This window comes from Centruroides vittatus, unplaced genomic scaffold (genome assembly GCF_030686945.1).
Source record: "Centruroides vittatus isolate TY-2023 unplaced genomic scaffold, ASM3068694v2 contig_301, whole genome shotgun sequence".
In the NCBI taxonomy this organism is placed as follows: Eukaryota; Metazoa; Arthropoda; class Arachnida; order Scorpiones; family Buthidae; genus Centruroides; species Centruroides vittatus.
In genome coordinates this window covers 2341031-2364028 of record NW_027121927.1, presented here as the reverse complement: position 1 = coordinate 2364028, position 22998 = coordinate 2341031, and the positions used below count along the sequence as shown (strand labels likewise).

At 28.7% G+C, this 22998-nt stretch overlaps 1 protein-coding gene across 3 annotated transcripts in view; it reads right to left on the bottom strand.

The window, feature by feature from the left end:
* The window catches only part of LOC136972779 (uncharacterized), a 46166-nt gene that overhangs the window by 5440 nt on the left and 17728 nt on the right, over window positions 1–22998 (bottom strand). The window contains exons 1-4 of one of the 3 annotated variants that reach the window (XM_067267426.1): window positions 18288–18591; window positions 17391–17484; window positions 5962–6014; window positions 3047–3221 (exon numbers count right to left, since the gene is read on the bottom strand). In XM_067267426.1, coding sequence (XP_067123527.1) covers window positions 3047–3221; window positions 5962–6014; window positions 17391–17448 — 286 coding nt within the window. In that variant the 5' untranslated portion in view covers window positions 17449–17484; window positions 18288–18591. Of the gene's footprint in view, window positions 1–3046; window positions 3222–5961; window positions 6015–17390; window positions 17583–18287; window positions 18592–22998 lie in introns of those variants that run through there. The other 2 variants (XM_067267425.1, XM_067267424.1) reach the window with 2 other exon arrangements.

The following is a 22998-nucleotide window of genomic DNA, read 5'->3' as shown; positions in this document are numbered from 1 at the left end:
TGTGCAAATTATAAAAGTTGACATTTAATTTTGTAATCCCTTTTTTTTGTTTCCAAGTTTTCACTTTTTTTTCAAAAAATTTCTACAAAATATAATTGATTTTTATTAATACTAACTCATATTAAAGATGCCGAAAAGTTTTTATTTAAAAAAAATGTTTAGGATAAGATTATTTTCAGTTAACATATTTTATTTACCAATAATAGTTATTCGTTAATTTCCGAATATTACGGAAAAAATAAAATTAAATGAAAATATTTTTAGTTGGCATTGATAGTCCGAATCTGTCAGAAGTAGAACAAAAATTAACCTCTCTTATTTATGTTTTCGTCATAATACACTAAACGAAACTTTCAGCTATCTTCAAGAGAATGCTACAATTTAGATTATAATCGTTTCCTATTTTTATAATTATTTTTATGTGGAGGAGATATCGAACTAATCTCTTCCAGTCCCACGGGTATAATCTTACTAATAACATGATAAAAAAAATATCGATTTTGTAAGCTACAGTTTAAAGAATTTGCTAATTTCTAAACTACGATTTAATGGTTTAAAGTTTTACTAATTGCAACATTTTTCATGTATAAAACGATGCTATAATTACTTCGTATTCTCATATTTTAAAAATGTACTGTACAGTACATTCACATTTTTTTAGAAAACGAATATCAAACAGAGAGGTATAAATAAATTAAGATAGGACAATCATTAATGTGATTTTATTGTATTTTGAACATTGGTAGTGTATATAATTATATTTTTTTCAGCTTAGTCGTTAAATAATACTGTAATAAGTCAACGAAATTCTCTACAATCTTTGGAAAATATTTGATTAATTCATGGAGGAGAATTTATGATCAGGTTGAGAGAGAGAGAGAATAAAAAAAGAAAAAAATACCTATAAACCAAGATATAAGAAAAATGACTAAAAGATCCGTAGATAACGAATATTTCTTATTTATTTCCTGTACTATTGCGTATAACGAAAAGCGTACGAACTTTTTGACTTTAACGACGCCGCTACTTATGTACTATACCGTATTGGACTTAACAATATAAAGCAATGAATAACTATGGGAGAACAAATAATATAACACTCTTAAATGATATTAATCAACAGAGATTGAAGAGTAATTGGAATAAATAAGAAAGCATGAGGTTGAGAGTTTGTATGAGCCCAAAAAGTAGAGCGGGTCACGTTTTCCTTTTGTTTAGTTTTTTTTTTTTTTTTTTTTTGAACAAATGAAATACATAGAATATTTATTTATTAATAACAAGCAATCTTAACGATTTTATTTTCTGTTAGTAAAATAAATACTAATTTTACAGGGGTAGGAAGTAGGAACTAGAGTTGTTCTCAATCTCCAGGCAATTATCATTCCTGGGGAAGCGGGAAATATAGTAATAAATTCCGGAATTCCCGGAATCAATTCACATTTTTTAATCAAACTTACATAAAAGTTTGATTTTAAAGAAAACCCGCTATCGACCAGTAGGAAGTTAGAAACAAAATAATTAAATTTCAGCTGTTTACTTATTTTGATTGAAAAAATAAAATAAAACATTTGCCTTTTTAAAGACGCGAAAATTAAATAAATTAAAAAATAATATCTTTTACAAAATGTTAAAAAAACAAAAAACAAACAAAAAATTAACCGGATTTAAAGTATTGCCTTAAGAAACATTGTTGAAGGTGTTATCACACAATCGGACTCATAATTTTTTGACGAAATGTCTCATTGCAGAAAAAGCTCTCTCGAGATGCTTCAATTGAAGTTGCTGGGATAGAACTGAGTAAAAGAAAGATTTGATTCAATTTCTCTGTTCTTCGTCTAGTTATTTCAAACAAGTTCTTTTTAAACGAGAGGAAAGAGCTGGGGATTTTTCTTCCCGCTTCTTCCTCTTCACAGCCCTGTAAGTAAGCATAGGCCTATCCTTTCCGAGTTTATTTATCATTCGAAAAATCGTATCGCCTAAATTTGTTTAAATATTTTTGTGTCTTCTCGTAAAAATTTGACAAAGGATTATCTACTTTGATACAAAATCTACACTTCTGGATGCTAAGTGAAATAAAGAAGACGTCAGGATTATAATCAAAACCATTTTACTTATAACTATTTGTGATGTAAGTGTATATAAAGCTTTGTTTAAAAGCTGTATTCTATAGTTACATATATTAGAAAGTTCTACATAAAATTTTTAAAATTATACAAAGCAATATTTTTACCGCACCATACACAGCAGTGTTTTATTCAAAATCAAACGTTTCTATGTTGTAGAGTAGTTCTATAGACTGGTTCATACTTCGTGAGAACGGAAAAGAGAAGCGAATGTGTCTCTATACTTTTCTATTACACGCTTCACACAGGCATTTATACTTCAAAAGAGAAACGCGTATAAATTTTCGGTGCCTGCAGTATAAAATAAATCCTTCAAAATCATACTTAAGTCGTAAAAAATTTTAAATAAGCGAGTATTCTTGTGCGGTTAATTAATTCAAGAAGAGAAGAGAGAACGGAGAATCTCTATAAAAGAAATTTACGAAGACTATCCCAAAATTATTTTTCGATATTTTAGGCAAGTCTTAAATAATACAGATGTGAAGATAATGTCTATTCTCGTTTAATTGACATAAAATATAGAAATAATAGACTACAACGAAGATAAGTCTTCTCTAGTTCTAATCATTTCAATTTTATCAGTCCCATATAAAAAGATGCAAGGAATTGTAGGCTACCAACAGAACTGACTAAAAGAATCTCTATGTCACTGGTCACTGAATCTCTATGTCCGAGACTTTGCACATTAAATGTATTTTGTGCCTTTTCTCTTCTCTTTTCCGTTCTCGCGAAATACGAACCGGCCTCATATCATGAACGAAGATGGTCTATCAAATAAACTGAAAACGTTTGATTTTAAATAAAATATTGTTGTTTATGGGGTGTTTATCTCTTTACAATATTTTACATCTTTATCGTAAAAATAAAAAGAATGCTAAGATTTATTCGATTGTGCTAGTTAGTGTTCAGGTAAAGAGACTTACCTTTAACGCCGCGACAGGGTTTGCCTATGGCCGTGCATCGAGTAACGAAGACCCAAGTGTCCGGATGAACTGTGACTTGTTGCAATTGTTGATTAACGGCCACTCCCATCTTCTCAAAGCTCTGTGTCGATCCGCATACGTCCATCACGGCCGCTTCGTGTTCCGTCACTCGTCGCTTTCATCACCAAAAAATAATTACAAATACCTTGTTAAGAATATTATAACTTCTGTTAGTATTTTTATTATATCTATATGCTAATTTCTATTTTTATGCCGACGTTAACCTAAACATATTAGTATTTTATTATAATTGGGTTGCAATTTGAAAAAAATTGTAGACCTATAAATTCCCACTGTTGTCCGTTGTCTGTCCTTTCTTTACTTCGAGAACGGAGTTAGATAGATGGAAATATAGACCAGATATGGTGGTCTTATATAATTACTTATATACGAACTTCTTATTTGCACCGGAAGTCATATTATTTTAGTTCAAAATTTTTCCCTGAAAGGAGTTAGATAGATAACCGGCACGACTCTATTTCTAGCAGGAAAGTATGATATACAGGGGCAAGACACTATAGATTTGAGAAGAAAAGCATATATTTTAAAGTAAATAAATTAAAAATATGATTAAAAATTGCAGCCCGGCATTGTGACGATGCCACAATAAATAATTGCTCGTTTATATTTATAGTTTTTAACGAGAGTTCTTATTGCAAAATGTATTCATTTATTTCTTTATAAAATTTGTAATACTAATTTAGAATTATTATTTAAAATCTATACTTAATTTAATTTTAAATTTAATAAATTTAAATGTTTTATTTGTACAGTGGAATTTTAAATCCAATTTGTTAAATAAAAAGTATTGATACCAACAAAAGTTTTAATAATAAACGTCGCTTCAAATTTAAATTTAAAATCTTTTTGAATTTTCGTTTGCTGATTGGCTTTGTTTAACTATTTACCACACAGCACGCTTTTGTCCCTGTTCCAGATAAAGATAAAAGACCAACTACAAAAATTATGTAAAACATTAAAAAATAATTTTAGTTAAAAATTAAGAAATGCTGTAAGTTTTTTTTAACTTTACTTATAATTTTAATGATATTAATTAAATAGGGAATTTTAAAACATTTTCTTAATACAGTACTTCTTAAACTATCTATTTGCTATTCGACAAAATCATTAAAATTCATTCTAAAAATAATTATAATTTAAATTAATTAATTTTTATTGTGAAAACTGAAGAATAATTAAACAAGTAATCAAATTTCTTTAATCCAGAAAAAAAAATATGGAAAGGATCAAAACGAAGCGAAACTTCACAAATACGCACGCAATTAATGAATTCAATCAAATTATTTCGTTTTCACGCAAACGAAATTAAACGATAAATAGATATAAATTGGTTTGGTTTGATCTGATGGAATTTGGCAACGCAACATGTGAGTGGTCTGCCAAAGGAAAGTTTTCCGGGAAGACTGAGGGAAACTTTCCCTATTTAAATGTTAGCAAACCCAAAGTAAACCGGAAAAACTTCTCATTTCCCGTTGGAGTGGCGCGAACCGTCACCTCCAGTGTTCAGTGGTTTATCCACTAGGTCACTGTAAATAAAAATAAAAATAATTGAAATTAAAGAACCGAAGAGACATTTAGTTCTTTCTATTCGAAGTCCTAAGTTCTAGTTCTTTTACGGATTATGACTTCCTGTTGTCGAAGTAATCTAAATATATAAAATTACTTGTCCTGACTGACTGACTGACTGGGTGACTGATTGATTCATCATCGCCCAGAGCAAACCGCTGAACCTAAGGAGGTGAAATTTGGTACACAGTTAGGGTATGTCATGAAAACGTACTGTACACTAAGAAGGAATTTTTGGAAATTCCCCCGCGGGAGGAGAGGGAGAGGATTAAGGTTTAACCTGAAGAACGGCTTCTACTGTACTATTTTAGATGCAATTTTTTGTTTTCAACTACGTTTAATCTTCATTGAGTACTTAGGTATATTAAATTGATAACATTTCAGACATTGTTATAAATATTTTTATATATTTCGATTTTTTAACCGAATGTTCGAACCGTTTTAAATTCTAATTTGTTATTCGAATTTATTTGTTATTGAATTGCATATTGGTTCGATTATAGAACGATTGTAAACGTTCTAGAAAATCGATCAAATTCAAAACATTTCGTTTGATTCTCAGTAATTCTCATCATTCTCAGCGGTAGGTGTTAAATAACAATTATGGTTGTTGAAAAACTAAATATAAATGGTGTTTGCTTGCAAAATCCGTGCGTGCGAAGTCGCCGGTAACAGCTAGTTTATCTATAAATTCTTCAATAGAGAATTTATTAAAAAACTAGTAAGCTATAAACCGTAAATGAATTGCGCTTTCGTATAGGACAGTTACTAAAAATTTACCCTAAAAAGTTATCGTCAAGATTTAGATTTAATTTTAGTAGACAAACAATTTTGTAGTAATTGTTCTCTTCGTTAAACTAAGTCGCCTTTTTCTATTCAGATATAACAATTAAAAGTAATCGGCGTTTATGATAAGATTATAAAATTTGTTTGTCACTACACTAAACACAACAACAAACAATGAAAAATCTGTCCTCCATTTTCTTTAAGTATTCTGTTTTAAGTATAATTTGTCGTTTTGACGAAGTATTAATAAATAATGGAAATTCGAAATAGAAAGATAAGTTTTAAAATCATCTAGATCATTGGATGTTTACATCCATAAAAAAATTAACGACGAAGTTTATTATAAGTGATAGTAAAATTTTATTTACGAAGTTAATAGTAACTTTAAATATAATTTCTAGTGTTTACGGCACAAAATACGTTATTAATTAATTTAAAAAATTCGATACGATCAACTACGAAACAATTTTGAAAATATTTACCTGAATCGGATGTAATCTGGAGAAATATAATTCATTATTCAGTGTTTGTCCTCCTGTAATAAAAATTGTTGAAATTAATGTAAAATATTCTTTTATTAGAAATAATATACAGTAAATATTTTTAAATTCCAATCATCGATAGATAAATGCATTAGATTTGATGCGATATCTAAACGTATGAAAATTACTTTAATGTTTTGTTTAAACGTTTCTAGATTAATTTTATTGATTAAATATTTCTATATTTAAAAATATAATGAACGGAAATAAACACATACGCTTCGTCTTAATTTTAAATTTTCTACAAAAGTTTAGATTTATTATTATAAGATATAAATAAAAGTTAAAGTAAATAAAGTAAACATTCTGTTATTATTCAATTAATCAAGCCTGTGAGATGTATTTATAAACTATTTCAATTGAATGATGATAAACAATAAACAAAACATTAAGAAAATGTATTTAGACTACATAATGTAGGATTAGCCAATGAAGAAATTACGATTATGTTAATTTTTTATTTTCTTTATTGCAATTTTTCTTCGTAGTTTTAAGTTTGGTTTTTTACAGATATATCTCTAGGGAACAAATGTAATATCGTGGAATTTTCATTCAAGAATTTGCCTTAGGATCGATGCGAAGAACAGATATGTCCCATTTATCTTTTGTATACGTCTTTTTTATTTAACATAAGAGATGACGAAATATTATATATTGAGTAAATATATTATGACTTTAAAAAATGACGCATTTTTGAAATATGACACTCAGATTACGCAAATAGCCTAAATCTAAAAAGTCGAATGATTTCATTTAAAAAAATATGCCGTCTTTTAACTAAAATAAAATTTTTAATGAAGTAGTAGCTTTGTTAATGCCTGAATATTTAATCACAAATTAACTCAAATTTTCGATCGTTTTTTTTCGAAATTTAAGAGGAATGATGGAGAGAACTCAATAACTAAACGAGTATCTTTGACTTCGGTTTCGCAAACTCTGAAGTACTGTACGTCCCATCTTCGATGCAACGTAACCCAATCGACAGTACTTTAACACGAGAAACTCCGTGATCAATCGTGCTACGTAATATCGAAAAAGGATGCAATGTCGAGAAATGGGACGTAGTAAAAGTTAAAGAGTTAACAATATATCCATTCATAAATTGCAAATTAAGAGATAATTAAATTAAATAGTTAGTCTCGAATATTCCTATTCTAATATTTATAAAGAAAAATTCAAACTCCATTTTTATAATTTCTTGTTTAAGTCTTAAATAAGTAAATCTAAACTTTGTATTTTGTTTGCATCTGTTAAGTTACATTACGTAATAACAAGTATTCAGTTGAGATAAAACATAAAATGAACCTTTTAGAGGTTTGAATGAATTGTTAACGTATAACTTATAATGCTTCGTATAAAGACAAGAAAATACTGCGAATTTCATTATCATTTTATACGAAAATGATATCGATTTAATTAAATGATTTTCGAATATATTAATTTATTTTATTTATTATCTTTAAAAGAATAAAAATCACATATGACATACAAGAAGACTTTTTAGAATAGAGACTATAAAAGGCAGAGAAAAAAAATCACAGGATTTGTTTAATAAATAATTTATTTTTACAGAAAAGGAAAGAGTTTTATAGATATTTAACAAATTACTAAACAGAAATTCGACCAGCGTTACATTTCGGTCGAGGTCGAGATGCCGAAAGTAATTCCGCAATAGCGTGAATAATAAGAATCATAAATAAAATTTGTCATATTTAAAAAGAGTTTAAGAGTTCTTATTTTAATAACACGGGATATAATTTTTAAAAATAACTTTAATAATAATAAAATTACGTAGATTGGTTCCGTTAACCGTTTCGAAGTTACAGGTAGGTAATTCTAGAATTTCAGTTATATATTTTGAGTAAACAAACCCTTTAAAAAGTCTTGCGAGACTTTTCGTTACTCTTAATTTCTATATAAAAATTTTATGAGTTTCTTGTTTTTGCTTAAAAACGAATGAAGAAAAAATAGGTGGAAATTAAGAAATAACGATACTGTCTATTAAAGACTGGTGTAACGTCAACAATTTACGCTTAACCAAAGAGAAAATTAAATAATATCAACTAAGTTAGAAAATTATTTACATTTAAAATTTATATAATATTAATCGCTTAACATTTCTTTTTTATTGCAATTAAAGATAGAGACCAATTTGATAGCCAGACGTAGGAGTTATTCTCGTTTAAAAGAGTCGATCAAAACTAATCCTCGGAATATCGTATTTAGCAATCTTTATCAATTTCTAAATCGTTTTTCCCCTTATCTCTGTAATTACTAAAAATAAATTGCTTTTTATGTAAGTACTTTTGCGAAATTCTTTGGTAATTTCTTACCATTCGGTAATACTAATCCCTAAACGGTATAAAAATAATATTTCGAAAATAATTGCTTACAATTTCTTATAAAAACAAATCAATAATTCTAGATATTTGCTAACGTAACCTCAATCTTGTTAATTTTGATTCGAATGGACGAAAATTTATTAAAATAATACTAAATTACTACTGTTTGGAATATATTCTTAATCATGTACACTTGTGTGTAAAAATCATAGAGAAATTTTCATTTTCTGTTTATCTATTGTCGTCTTCGGTAGTTTACTTCAAATGTTTAATAAGCCATCGCTCCTCTCATAAAAACGATTACACACTCATAGTATTTAATAGTGGCATCTCGTCATTGAACACAAACGTCTTAAGACGATAAACTTAAATATATACAGTAATTAATTTATTGATCAATTCATATACTTGTGTTAAGAAGTTTTTCCTTTTATTTGTTCTGAGTTAGTAGCCGTTAAAAATGTTAACCGTAAGAAAAAACCGATATTTCGTAGATTATTAACGATATTCTCTAGAGTTCACTTATAACAAATGTATTTAATAACTCGTATTTATTTTTAAATAAAACGCATTTTTCTTAACTTCTAACGATTTGTCTGGTTGCCCGCCTTCGTATTATTTTAGTTTAACGAAACTGTTTTACTGTGATATTTTTATATAATATATCTAGTTTAGAATTACGATAACAAATCGAAAAAAAAAAACTTATTCGACTAAACGTAGTTCGTAACAATAACATTTAAATCTTTCTACGCCATTCGTCTCCTAATCATTTTTCGTAAGAATTACATACTGTGAATATAATCATCCTTAAAAATATAGTTCAGACATATCTTCAAAATCAGTCCTACCGCCCAGTCATTTGGCCTACTTTAATTTTAAAGATATGCAGAATATGTAGAGAATTCTGTTCTAATCCTATCCAGATTCTATAATTCATCATAGACAGTGAGGATCTACAGTATATCGTTTTTCATTTCTCGTCCATGTGTTGAAGCCTGCACAAAACTACAAGCCCGTTCTGAGCCTAGCCGAAATCACGATTGTTATGATCCTTTTAGTCCCCAAAGGGCAGAAAGAGTAAAATAAAATAAAATAAAGAAAGAACAATAATTACTTAAATTTAAAAAATTATGGAAATATAAACGCATAACTCACTAATTCATCTAAAAATTCTTCTCCTTTTTTCTTTTGTCGAATTTATAATCCTTATTTACAATAAAAATTATAATTTCTAATAAATCTACATTTGAGAGAAGGAAAGAAAATTTAAACAAATTAAATTTTCAATAAAGATAAGAAATCGACGTAATGGCGTCTATTCGGGGATACAGTCACACTCTTGTTCACAACCATAACAGATAACAACCAATAAGCATTGGCATTATTCAAACAAGATGGTTATAGTTTTGTCATTGGAGTGTTGGTAAATTACACAGAACACACGTATCATGCATGTGCTGCGTCATATACTTTCGTATGACATCCGGACAGACTTTAATCTGATTTCAAATTTGTCTTTATTAGACTATTATAAACGATATATAAATATCAGAAAATGATCCAGAGAAGAAAGTTTTGTTTTTCGTTAGTAGTTACGATTAAAAGATTATCGAGTTTACTAAAATTATTTCCAAATTTTTCCATAAGAGTTCGACCAATTATTTTTTCAATTATTATTTATATTTTTATCTACGGTATGTGTCGGTAATATTTTCACGACGTATCTTCAAATCTCGACTTGGTGACAAGTCATGTGACGGTCGGCGAGTCTGAATGTGTCAATGCATGGTCTTGCTTAATTCAATAGACAGAGTTGCCAGATTTGTTCTTTTGACACCAAATTCTCAGAATTTTGTCTTTTCAGGATCGATTGGCGTCAGAAAGTCTAATTGGCAGTTTGGCTATTTCCTTTTTTGAAATTATTTACATTTTATTTTTTGTATATATGAAATTTAGAAAAGGACTGCCTTTCTGGAACCCGGCATAGAAAAATTTTTCATTTTAGACTCATAATTTTTATTCTTTCCTTACAAAATTCTTTTCTTCATTTTTAATGATTGAGTTTTTGGTAAGTATCGTCTACTGAATCGTTTTTAGCTCAGAAACTTCTTTTTTTCGTGGCTATCTGAAATTTGTGTTTATTTTGTAAAGTTGACTCCCATTAATTTTATGTATTTCAGTAGAATTAAGTAACTCTTTAAATAAAGTTACGATAAAATTCATATATATAACAGTTTGGCTTTCCTTAATGTTTTATATGAGGTAACTCTAACAATAGATCGAAGAACATGTCGTAAAGTGCAATGTTTCTCGCACGATTTTCATCAAATCTTTCCACAGAAGATATTGTCATATATATCATTAGGAACTGAAGGAAATTTTAAATTTTAATTTTTTCTGTTTAGAGGCGGGCTTCTATGAGTTTCTGTTCTAACAGAGTCTTTTCTCATATCCATCATACATTGTCTAGGACTATAGGTCATAGTGAAGGCGGTTGAATGGGGAGGGACGGGACCCGTAGTTGCCATGGCAACTATAGCATGAAAATTTACCCGAACTCGAACCATGGTTCTCCAATGTTTTATTAAAAAAAAGGACAAAAAAAATGAAAATGTGGATTTCAATTAATTTTATATTGTTATCACCAACGTTGTGAACGTAGCTTCCAACATATTGATGTTGAAAATTCTCGTGGAGGCTTGTTTCTCCCACTTTTCTTGGACCAATGATGAATATAGTCATTAATCGAAATTGAGAGCTATATAAATAGTTTAATATTAAACCTGAAATCAGAATAGAAAATTCACGTCGAAACAAAATCGGTTGGATCATCAAAGTTGGGTTGACCAACGATAGTTTCAAAAAACTGAATTTAGCAGAAAGTCTATTATTCGTTGAGAATCGGAGTAGAAGAGCTGTGTTAATATGTTTTTTTGGAAGTTCTTTAGTAGTACTTTTAATATAAAAGGATAATGGCAACAATTTAACCTATACGGATACGGGTTACAGATAATGACACAGCTGAAAGATATACTAATATATAACAAATTAATTTAAATCTAGGTCATCAGATTCTTCTGTGGCAAATCAGTTCATTTTTCTTTAATTGGCTTATTTTTAAAATTAGCTTTGTTTTGGCAAGAAATATGAATAAATTAATGTAGTAGAGACTGTTTTACAGAAATACTTGATTTTAATATCAGAGGATAGCTTATCACTTATGAGAGAGAAAAACGTTGCACGCGGGACGATTTTCAGTGGCATTTTCTGATTGAATAAAAATGTAGTAAAAATTATATTTTAATTATTAATTACACATTTAAACGGAAGTCACAGTTCAGCGAAGGTCGTGGTACATTAAAAACGAATCTCTTGTTTGTATATTTCCATTACAGCGCATGCATTTACTCTCCGAGTCGCCAGCTACGTGTTATGCAAGCGCTCAGAGTCGTAACTAGGATTTTGGACGCCTATGGCCAAGAATAAAAATGGCGCCTTTTTAATTTTTATTATTAAAAAAATAATTTTATTTGAAAAAAATGCTATTGTAAAAATATTATCTAATGACATTCAAAATACTATATAAATATAAATATAAAAATTTTTTGTGTTATTAATTTTGAATACATATTATTCCGAAACCTTCTCGTTGGCACCTTTATTAAATCGGCGCCTATGGCGGGGGTCACATTGGCCATACCCTAGTTACGGCTCTGCAAGCGCTTCACATGTAAGAACGTAATTCAATTAACAACTTAACTTCAAAATTATACATTTTTGAAGTCCGTTATAACCAGACTAATTTTAATAATATATATAATAAACTTGGTGGAATCATGTCAGCACTCGGAATAACACTATAACTTACGTTCAGCATAACACCGCTGAAAGATTGTTGACCCCTGACCTATGACATCAGCATAGGAGGAGTGTCTAAAAATTAATGACAAAATATGTCAGGGAGAAAGTACGTAGTCACAAAGGATTTAAACTTACTCGTTAAATCCTAGTGACAACATATTTGAATGACCCAATTATAGGAATAACAAAAAAAAAAAATAATAAATAAATACCGTAACCCTACTGTACTCCAAAAATTAAATTAAACACTGACGAATAATCCAGAAAGACGAAAGAGGTAAAAACTCAAACTCTAAGAAGTAATCGAGTTTTTACTGTATTTAATACGTAATAACAATTTGTAAATAGATAAATGTCTTTGGTAAACGCTCAAGGAGTCGTCAAAAGAGATACGATAAAACGAAGACAAGACACAACGTATTGTACTGTACCTGTACAGTCCGTTCCAAAAATAAAGTGCTCTTGGTAAAAGTTGACATCTCCTGTCGCTGGCTTTAAATATTGAACATAGAATAGAACATCAAAACTTATAAATTACACAGTAAATATTCTCTAAAACGCAAAATAAAGTTACTACTGTATAAAAATTTTAAAACTTTCTGTTCTGAAATAAAGAAATCTTTTCCTTACACATTAAGGAGTGAATTCGAATTTTCCCACCTTTGTGTGAATTGACGGATAATTGATCTGTCCACCTGTTTTGAATATTTAGATCTTGATAAATTTATTGTTTTACCTGCAGTAGTTTCAAGGATAACGGAAGGAATAAAATACCGTATTTCGTTGCAAAAAAAAAAAAAAAAAAAAAAAAAAAAAATTCAAATGGCAATTGGTAATTTAAAATTTATTGATTCAAGTGCTTTTAAAATTCGGGGACCGCCAAACAAGTGCGATATATCCGAATCCGCGATATAACGAGGGACTGCTGAACTTGTAAAAAAAATCTAAATTAAAAAAAATGTAATAAAACAATTAATATATTTAATTACATTACTGAAATTTCGTTCTATAATCAAATAATTGCCATTCCACGATTCTTACTGCAAAACGATATAATAATTTCAGAATCAAAACTTGCAAATACACGCGTTCAGTCACAAAAGAAAACATTCGCTAATTGTTTAATATTTTCTTAAGATCTTATTATGTTACATTAAATTTTTAAATTAATGAAATTTACGCATTTTTGAGTGATTTCGTTACTGAACCGTAGTCTTTATGAAAACGACAGTATCATAATTGTCGACGTAACATCCATAACGATTCACTATGTATTGTACTGTACAGTACAATACATAAACATCAACTAAGGAACGATGGACGAACTTCGTTAAAAGGTAACAATACCTCGAAATCTCTCGTACGCTATTCCTTAATAAGAAATCCAATTGTTTACTTACATAATTAGAATACGTTCTAAATAATTAATGGTTATAACGTAATCGGATAAAACCTTCCATATTGGACTACCGCTTAAATTAAATTATTTGTAAGATTTTAATTCCACAAAAGTTTAATCTTAATGTGCAACTAGGATAGAACGGAAACTCTTCATTTTCTGGATTTGATTGAATTAGATGTCTTTATAAATGTTTAAAAATAACTAAATTTGCATCTCTTGAATTCAAATTCAAAATTTGTAAAAGCATCGAATTTAGTCAAATCGACTTCACTTAATACAGAAATCGGATTATTATACTTTGATTTATGATTTATATTATAATTTTCTGTAAGATAAATGTATTTTAATCAGCACATTTCAACTTAGATGATTCGTATTTCAGGTCACTTTTTCAAAAGTTTTAGGGATATCGTTTTAGGAAATGAAAAATTAATAAATCATATTCTTAGAACAATGAGAAACCTATTATTACTGGCGATCTATAAATTAAAAATCCAGAAACGAGTTGCTTAACTTTGCAGGCGACATTTGGTGGGGCCATCTGTTATCATATTTATTTTAAAATATATATATATATTTTTAACAATTATAAAATGGCAAAAAGTTTACAATTTTTTATAAAAATTTTGTAAAACATTGTAAATGCTAATAACGAGTAAAACCGTTATTAAGTCTGATCCTACTGGAGATACACACGACCCCTTTTATCTCCCCATCCCTCGACCTTTAACCATCAAATTTAATAGCATAAATCCATCTAATAAAGAACTTCCCTGCAAAATTTTAGAAATTTTCGACAAAAATTACAGCAGTTATTAAGCTTTCAAACAGGGTGAAAAAAATCGTGCCCCCCCACACACACTCACTCGCTAACATTAATACATACAAAAAAAAACCCGAATTTTTTTTGCATTTCTCGACGTTTCAAGGTGTCCTGAGTCGAAAAATGTAAAAATCTTGGGGAACTTTTTTGACCGATGGCCATACTTTCTTTCTGTTATACATAACAGCCGGGAAAGTAAAAAGAGAGAGATTGCGAAGAAAACACATTTACGTCTATAGAAATGACTGGAGATAAACGAGAAATTACTTTTAGGAAATTTCGTTAATCATTTCAGTTTGGAAAAGCGTGAAATTCAAACTCGACGCAATAGCAAAATACGATGCGAAGTTTTTTACACTTTGTAATTCTTTTCGAAATTCGTTCTATGGAGACAAATCTACACGTTAACATTGCTCAAACTATTCCAAATATTTTAAACAGAATTGAAGACACTACTGATGAAAATGTTACAAAATTAAAATTCTGAGTAAATTGATGTTCAAGTTTCATTATGTAATTATTTCGATGTAATTATATCCACAAAATAGTGAGCCGAAAACAGTATTATAATGTTAATTTCTGAAATATTTGATGGTGGTGTGTGAGAGACATACAATACTCCTTCATCCAAACAGGATTTTGAATAATTGCGAACCTTTATCTATTCTTGTCTTTAATTTGTAATTTAATTTATTGGTTTTTCTTATTCTTGGCAATTCGTACATAAGATTTAAATTTTAACTTGCAATAATTCACCTAATAGCCACCTAAGCCAAGGTTTCCCAACGGGAGTCGATATTGGACCCTTAGGGAATTGGTTCCCCTAACGGGCCAATATCGGCCCCGTCGAAGAAAGTTTGAAGGGGCTCGATAAAACTTTGTAAATATAAAAATTTATTTAAAAGCATTACAAATTTTACAATTTTTTTTTTTTGTTCTCAAATAAATATAGGAAGATACATTTTAAAAATTATGTAGGAGACTTGCATATATATTTATATATAATATTGTAGGAGTTCGATAAAAAAATTTTTTTAAAGGATTAATCAATACATGGAAAAGGTTAAGAACCCATACAATATTATTTGTAGGGGTTCTTAACCCCTGATTTAAGCGAAAAAAGCGACTTCGTCTTCCTACTTTCAAGTCAATTCGTCAATAATTAGCATAAAATAAAAATACATTTGAGGCATGTAGTAAAAAATGTAACATGTATTCTGTTCTTCCGTATTAGCGAATATTTTAAAAAGGTAAAATTGATCCACAAAGTACGATAAGAACGAGATTGTTCTGCGAAGCAAAAGTCGGAAATTAAATTTCGTGCGAGAAAATAATCAAAATCTAGCAGGAGTAGTTCTAAAATTGAGAATTAGCCTATATAAAATAGAAATAAAAAAGAGAAAAGATAATAGATCTGTAATTTCTTGTAGCTTTTACAGGAAAGTCCTTACATCGATGTCATTCATTTCATCACATTAAGACTACGTGATCGGATGGAAAGTATCCCCGTTAGAAAAGAGCCTGACCCACCAGAGTTGGTGAGTGGTTCGGAATTACAACTCTTCGATTTCTCTGACACCTTTTAACCACGTCATCTACGAAGTCTATTATTTTTTTTATAATAATTATTATTATTTATTACTATCTTCATGAATATTGTACTGATTCGGCCTTCTTACCCTTTGAGAAAACAATCACTTCAGATTCAATTCCATCCTTACTATTACAATACATTGTTACATACATTATTACAATTAACTTACATTGACGTTTTCATTTTATATCCTACTCGTCTTTCAGACACTCTTTATATTCATCTTAGTATTTTCATATCTGTCACCTTACAACCTTTGAAAATGTCTTGTTTTTATATATCCAGCACTTAGAGTCATAGAATATTGTTGATCTGATAATACGCTTACAGAATGTGTTGTACTTTTCAATCTCTATGATAAGCTCTTGTCACATCAGGTTTCTGTGGTCAGTTGTTTTTATATTTTCCTATTTCATTGAATTAACTTTACGATTATATAATCTGTATTAAACTTCTGCGAAACTTAGCAATTACGACAAACTCATATAAAAAATTCAATTTCTGGTATATAAATTTCCTTTAAATTACCATTGCATATTACATTAAAATAAAATAAATATATATTTTCAAAACTACGTTTAAAACTAAAACGTATTTTCAAACGTATGTCTTGTTAATATATGTATAAGCGACAAATTAATTAGACAATTACATTTACTAATTTTTTAAACAATATTTTTTTTAACTTTTACTCGTAGTTTTGATACGTCAAAGAATCCAGACTTAAAATGCGATGAAAAATGTCATTATCGCATTTCTCCTGGACATTTAATTATAAACGAAAATGAAGGTTTAAAGTCCTCAGTCAAATAATTTTATCTCTGATAGTAATTTATTACCTTCGTTATGCATAAATCAATTTACGTGATACAGATTAGCTTGCAAGCAATTCAGTAGATAGACGTAGTTCTAGACGTCAGTTAAAGAGCCTATTTTTACTGCTTCGCAATATTTTCGTGATAATCAAATATAGGATATGGTCTTGGTATATTTGATTTACACAGCTTATCACCTTAAAATTCGACTCGACCCAAAATTAACCAGATGCGGAGGTACGACGAACTTAAGTCCACTTTCAGATTCAAACGGATACAAGACGAATAACGAAAAGACCAATAATACGTCTCTTCGTTATTATAAGTCTTTTATTTAATCATTTTTTTTGTCAGCTGGTTAGTCAGGACGGTCGTCAGGACGTAAAACTTATTTGAAATCTAATTTGTTATTTCTTCGATAACATCCTTTAAATAAGCCTATTGTTTGAAATTTCCGAAAATAAATTTGAAATGAACATAAACAGAAGCAACGAGAGATAAATAAAGTTTTAGTTTATCACCAACTCACCGATCATTCCAATTAAAGAGACCGCAATCACCGCTGCCACGCATTCTTCTTTCGTCATTCCGACTAATCTTAACTTCGATTGAGAATAAAGTACCTGAAAAAAAGACATATCGTCAACTAATCTAAGCAAACAAATCGAAAATTCTCATTTGCATTCGGAAAACACAATTATTAAAATAAAAAGCGCAGCGAAAACGTTATCTTCGACTTTTTTCCGACTAATCGAAGACGGTAGAGAATTCAAATAACCTACTTGACATTTGGATCCCTCTTCTTCTTCCCTTTGCTCGGATCGTTTTTATAATTACCTGTTTACGTTTATCGTTTATTTGAATAGATAGCGCATCATTAAGATATACCTGTATTAACTTTAATAACGTTATTACAATTTCGCTTAAAAAATTCTAACAAAAATTTTTCATTTTTTTCCCTTCGTCATTTTCATAATTTGAATTATTTGCATACTTTAATAAATTCGAATATTATCGCTTATTTCTTTGAAAATATTTGCAAATCTCTAATCGAATACTTTAAATACAAATTTATAGAAACATTAAAAAATTGCAAAACTTTTTATATCAAATTTACGTCAGGATTGACTAAAAATCGTATGTTAATTAAAAAATATCCAATTATTTCAACTACTGAAAATAATTAACAAATACAGTAAAATATTAATTTTAAAATAAGTAGACACGTTATTTATTTACTTAAATCTTTTCAATTCGATAATAATTTACGGAGCGTGCTAAAAGTTAACTTTGTCGAAATAAGTAAGCGACACTATTCATTTAATTGTAACGAAAATGGGTTAAAGGCAAACGTCGCGCGAAGTCAGTTCAGTGTCGCGAGCGAAGGTACGGAAGCGACGACGCGAAGAATGTCGCGTCAGCTTACCTGAAACAAAGAGCGCTTCGACTACTAGTATCTTCCGATACCTAACCGCTTATACGACCCACCTACATTTTCATAATAGAGCAGGCGCAGTTTATAGGAAGGTACAAAAGGATCGGTGGTAGAGGCCGCTTTTCATCCCCTATCCAAAGCGTGCATTTCTATACTTCCTTTTATTGTAGAAAGCGAATCGTCTCGGTCCGTTCCGTCCTTTCGTATCATCCACGCGGTTAATTCCGATTAATTAAGAAATATCCCTTATTGACTCCTTCATAAAAGGTTATTAAGAAAGGAAACAAAGTGAGGCTTTTCCGTAATTGACGCCAAGCGAAAGTCATTAAGAGTTTCTCCATTCGACGTTGTCTAATTAAGTCGACAAGATTTAATTAAGAAGACATTTTCGCTTTTGATTCAATTTGTTCTTCGACGATCGAAAAGAAAAATCTTTACCATACTTAACTAAAATCGGAACGCTTTGTAAATTTGAGGGAATTCGTTTCGAGCAAACGGGGGGATCAATTTTTCCAACCGATAATCGCATAACATCCCGATAGCTATTTTGATAAATATCCAATTAACCGGATCTGTTACAGGCCCGGAGCGTGTTCCTGATGCGTTTATGAACGTCAAAATATCTTTCTCTATTATATCACTGACGCTAAAGCCCCGTCCACACAGTCCAAGCAATTAAAACTCGTTATCGCTCAATTTATAGAATATATAAATATTCTTGTAAGTCCTATCTTCTTACTGAATATAAACCTTTTATATTTATAATTTCTAAAATAAAAAACATATATATTTAAACTTATATTCGACGTCTCATTTTTGTAGGTTAAAAGCTTTTTAAGGACGCAATTCTATTTATTTATTTATTTATTTCTATTTTTAAGCGAAAATGTTGAAATAAATACATCGTTATGGAAAATATTTTCGTGTAAATATAACAATAAATCGTACAAATGGAAACGGTTCAGTGAACACAACAAAACAATTTTTTACAATTTTTAATGACTCGAATTTTAAAATGTCGAAGAAACAAACTTTGCGACAAGTAAAAATAATTATTTTCTTTTCGGTAAGAAGCATTTGTATATTTTTATTTAGTAGATGATGTTTGTTAAGCAAACCTCGGAGGATTTTATACGATTTAATTTTACGCATTCAAGATTTTGAATAAAGTTAAGAAAACATTTGAAAAAAACATTACAGATTAAAACAGCTCGTTTTTTAAAATGTAATTTATCGACTTACCTCTTAATAATTGGATTTTTATACAGTCTTTGTTGATGTTTAACCTTTCTTATTTGATTTATGTAAATATTTTGAATCGAAATGTTTAAAAGTTATATATTTAAATGAGTTAATTGAAGTCAAATCTCGACGTAGCGCTCTCCTAAATAGCGCAACCAATGATTTCCTTTTAAAATTTAGAAAATTCTTTTGTATTTGTAAATTACTAAATGTAAAATTTCAAAGCGCAAGCGAAATTATTACCACCAAATCATACGACTTCAGTACTGTACGTAAATATCACTATTTGGTCTTCGGTTTAATATGTTAATGTCAGATGCAAACAAGTTATGGCGCTAAATCGAGTTTTAACTGTATTTTTACATTATTTCGTATAATTTATTAAAGTTATAGATAGAAAAATAGGTTACACGTAACGTATAGTACGTTTTAAATGCCATACCAGTTTCGACCAGATTTCGTCGGTAATTAGAATATTATTATAATATTTCGTCAAAATATAGAGATTTAAATAATGTAACGACGATTTCATTTACAATAAAATTTGATTTAGCGTTTAGTTTCGCCTGCTTTCCATTCATTAACGCGATTTATAGCGCGTAGAACAAACTGGTTCTCGACGAAATCTGATTTTAGAAAATATGATCTAACAATATTTCGAAAGATAAACCATTCTTCCCGATCCATCTCTCCTCAGCCATAAGATAAAACGCTTTCGAAAACATCGCGCTTAAATAGATTTAAAACGTTTTAAATAAAATAGAAAAAAGTAAAGTTCCATAATCAAATACGTATTAAATAAATGATGATAATTACTTTAATTTTACAATGAAACTTAAAATTAGCATCAATTCTAAATAATAAGTCAGAAATTCGGTTAATTATTTCATAATTTTTAGAAAATTTTGACTCTTTTTCCTGAGAAAATTTCTAAAACATTAAAAACAACATAAATTGTTTTATATGCGAAAAAGGATTTTATAATTTTATCAGTTTAAAAATTAATAATTTAGTAGAATTTTAGCAGAATAATAATAATAATAATAAACATAATTTTAAAAACTATTTCGGTGTTTTTAAAGATATGTTTTGTAAGAATTTCCTTTACAAATTATCAAAGCGTAACGACTAATGACTAATACATTCCCTTTATTATGTATTTACAAATTTATTCAGTAAATTATAATTGCGAAAATCCAGCGAAAGTAAAACAACCAAAGTAATATTCTAAATCTATTCGGATGTAAATCTTTAAATTAAATACCTTTCAATTAATCAAGAGGAACGATTGCAGGTTTGTATTTAAATTTAAGTTAATATCAAAATAAAATCAGCATAATAAAAACATATCTGTTGTATTAAAGAATTTTTAGTCGTAACAAAATGAATTTAATTATTTATTTTACTAAATTAAAACACGTTATCAATAAAAAGAAATAGGAACGAAATAGTAATATGAACTGTTATAAAAATGAATACATTCAACAGGTTTTCGTGATAATTTTGTTTTTTTAATAACATCGAAGCTGACTTGCATCTTTCTAAATACACTATTCGGCTCCAAATCGTTTATAAAGGAATAAAAGATATATTGGTTTCCAAACGTTCTTTCAAACATCATAAAAATCTTTATTTCTATTTCAAAAACTGTACAGCGTAAGATTATTATATTTCTCTTATTTATTGCAACAAAATACTGTATATAAATTATATAAGTTTACAATATAAGAGTATAGCATCGACCAAATTTTTGTATTTTGTCTACTTTTAAGCGTATTTTATTTTTTCATTTTTATTTTAACAGAATGACAATAAAAATGACAATGTAAATTCACCTTTTATGTATTAAAAAAAACACAGGAAATCGAATAAATAAATGTAATATTCATTAATATTTTATTTAACATTTATTTAATTTTGATTAATAAGTTTAAAATTTATTTATAGGATAGAAAGTTTTTTGTTGCTCAGAGGAAGAGAAGGGAGGGAAAAGGTTAAAACGTCGATCGCTACTGCCATCTGTCGAGAAGATTTAAATACAATAATATAAAATAACGACGCGAGAGAAAAAATGAATTTAAAAATTAAATATAAAAAACGAGTTAAAAATAAAACCAATGATTATGTGTACATGTTACATTTAATATAAGCAGTTTATTGTAATAAAATTATATTATTTTGATTATTTAATTACATGTAATAAAATTATTACTTTGAATTTTTGATAACCTTGATACATTAATACCTTTATTAAACGTAGAAATGTTCGGAACAAAACACGCTTTGTTATAAATACGTTCGTGAATTTTGTTAAAACAGCGAATAAAATATAGGCTTTATTTTACATTAAACATGACTTATTCTTTACAGAGGCTCGGTAGTTTTTTAAAAAAAAGTTAAAAAGATAATACAGAAAAAAATGTCTATTAGCTTTTATGACAATCGATATACGAGATATTCTTTCCTTTTTTAAAATATAATAAGAGATAAAAGTACAGATATTCTTTAGATTTTTTGTAGAAAGTCGGGACGAGTCGGTCTCGTTCTTCTGGCACTTCCTTCACCCAGTCTAGGTCGGAGCAGTTTATTTTCTTTCTTCCCGTCGTTGATTGAATTATTTCAATGGTTAAAGTAAATCGATCGGATTTATTATTGTAAATAATGAAGTAGAACCGTTGACGTATGTCTAGTTTCTCTCGCTTCGTTTTAGAGGACGTTTGAAGAATGACACGGGTACCTCTCTATTGCTTGTGGCTTATAACGTCTCTTTTATTCTCTCCCGCTATACATTTTCCAGTTAATTGTTAAAACCCCGCGCGGCTAATATTAATAATAATAATTTGTTCTTTAATCGAAAACGTTTTGATAATCCTACACTTTAATATAATAAGAAATAGTTCTACTTTTCGGACGAAAATAATTTTAAAAATCGCTTACCGTACTATAAGAGTAATATGTTTAAAATCCGATTTTACGAATTTCATCTCAACTATTATGTAATTGTTTCAATTAATAACAAATAATAAAACGATTTGTTATTGTTTACGATTAATTTTATGTATTGCTTATTATTTATAAGATGATTGTAATACAAAATAATAAAATTAATTAATTAAAAATTAAACAAAATTGAATACGGATTAAACATAATATACGCCTTAAAGAAATATGTTTTAACAAACAATAATTATAATAATAATGAAGAAATAATTTACGTTCTAAATTACTAACTTAAATTTCGGCAAGTAGCCTACCGGCTTTGTTTATTCCAACTTCCCAACAAAAATATTTTCATCTAGGCTAAAAATAATTTCCTGATAAATAAAAATGATAATTTTTGTTTTAGCTTTTGAAAATCGCCATATTATTTTTGCTTCGAGTTTAAATTTTATTCTCTTTAGATGTATTGAAAATAACTTTATTCCTTGTTTTTTCTGAAGCATGCTGTGTAAGCCTACAG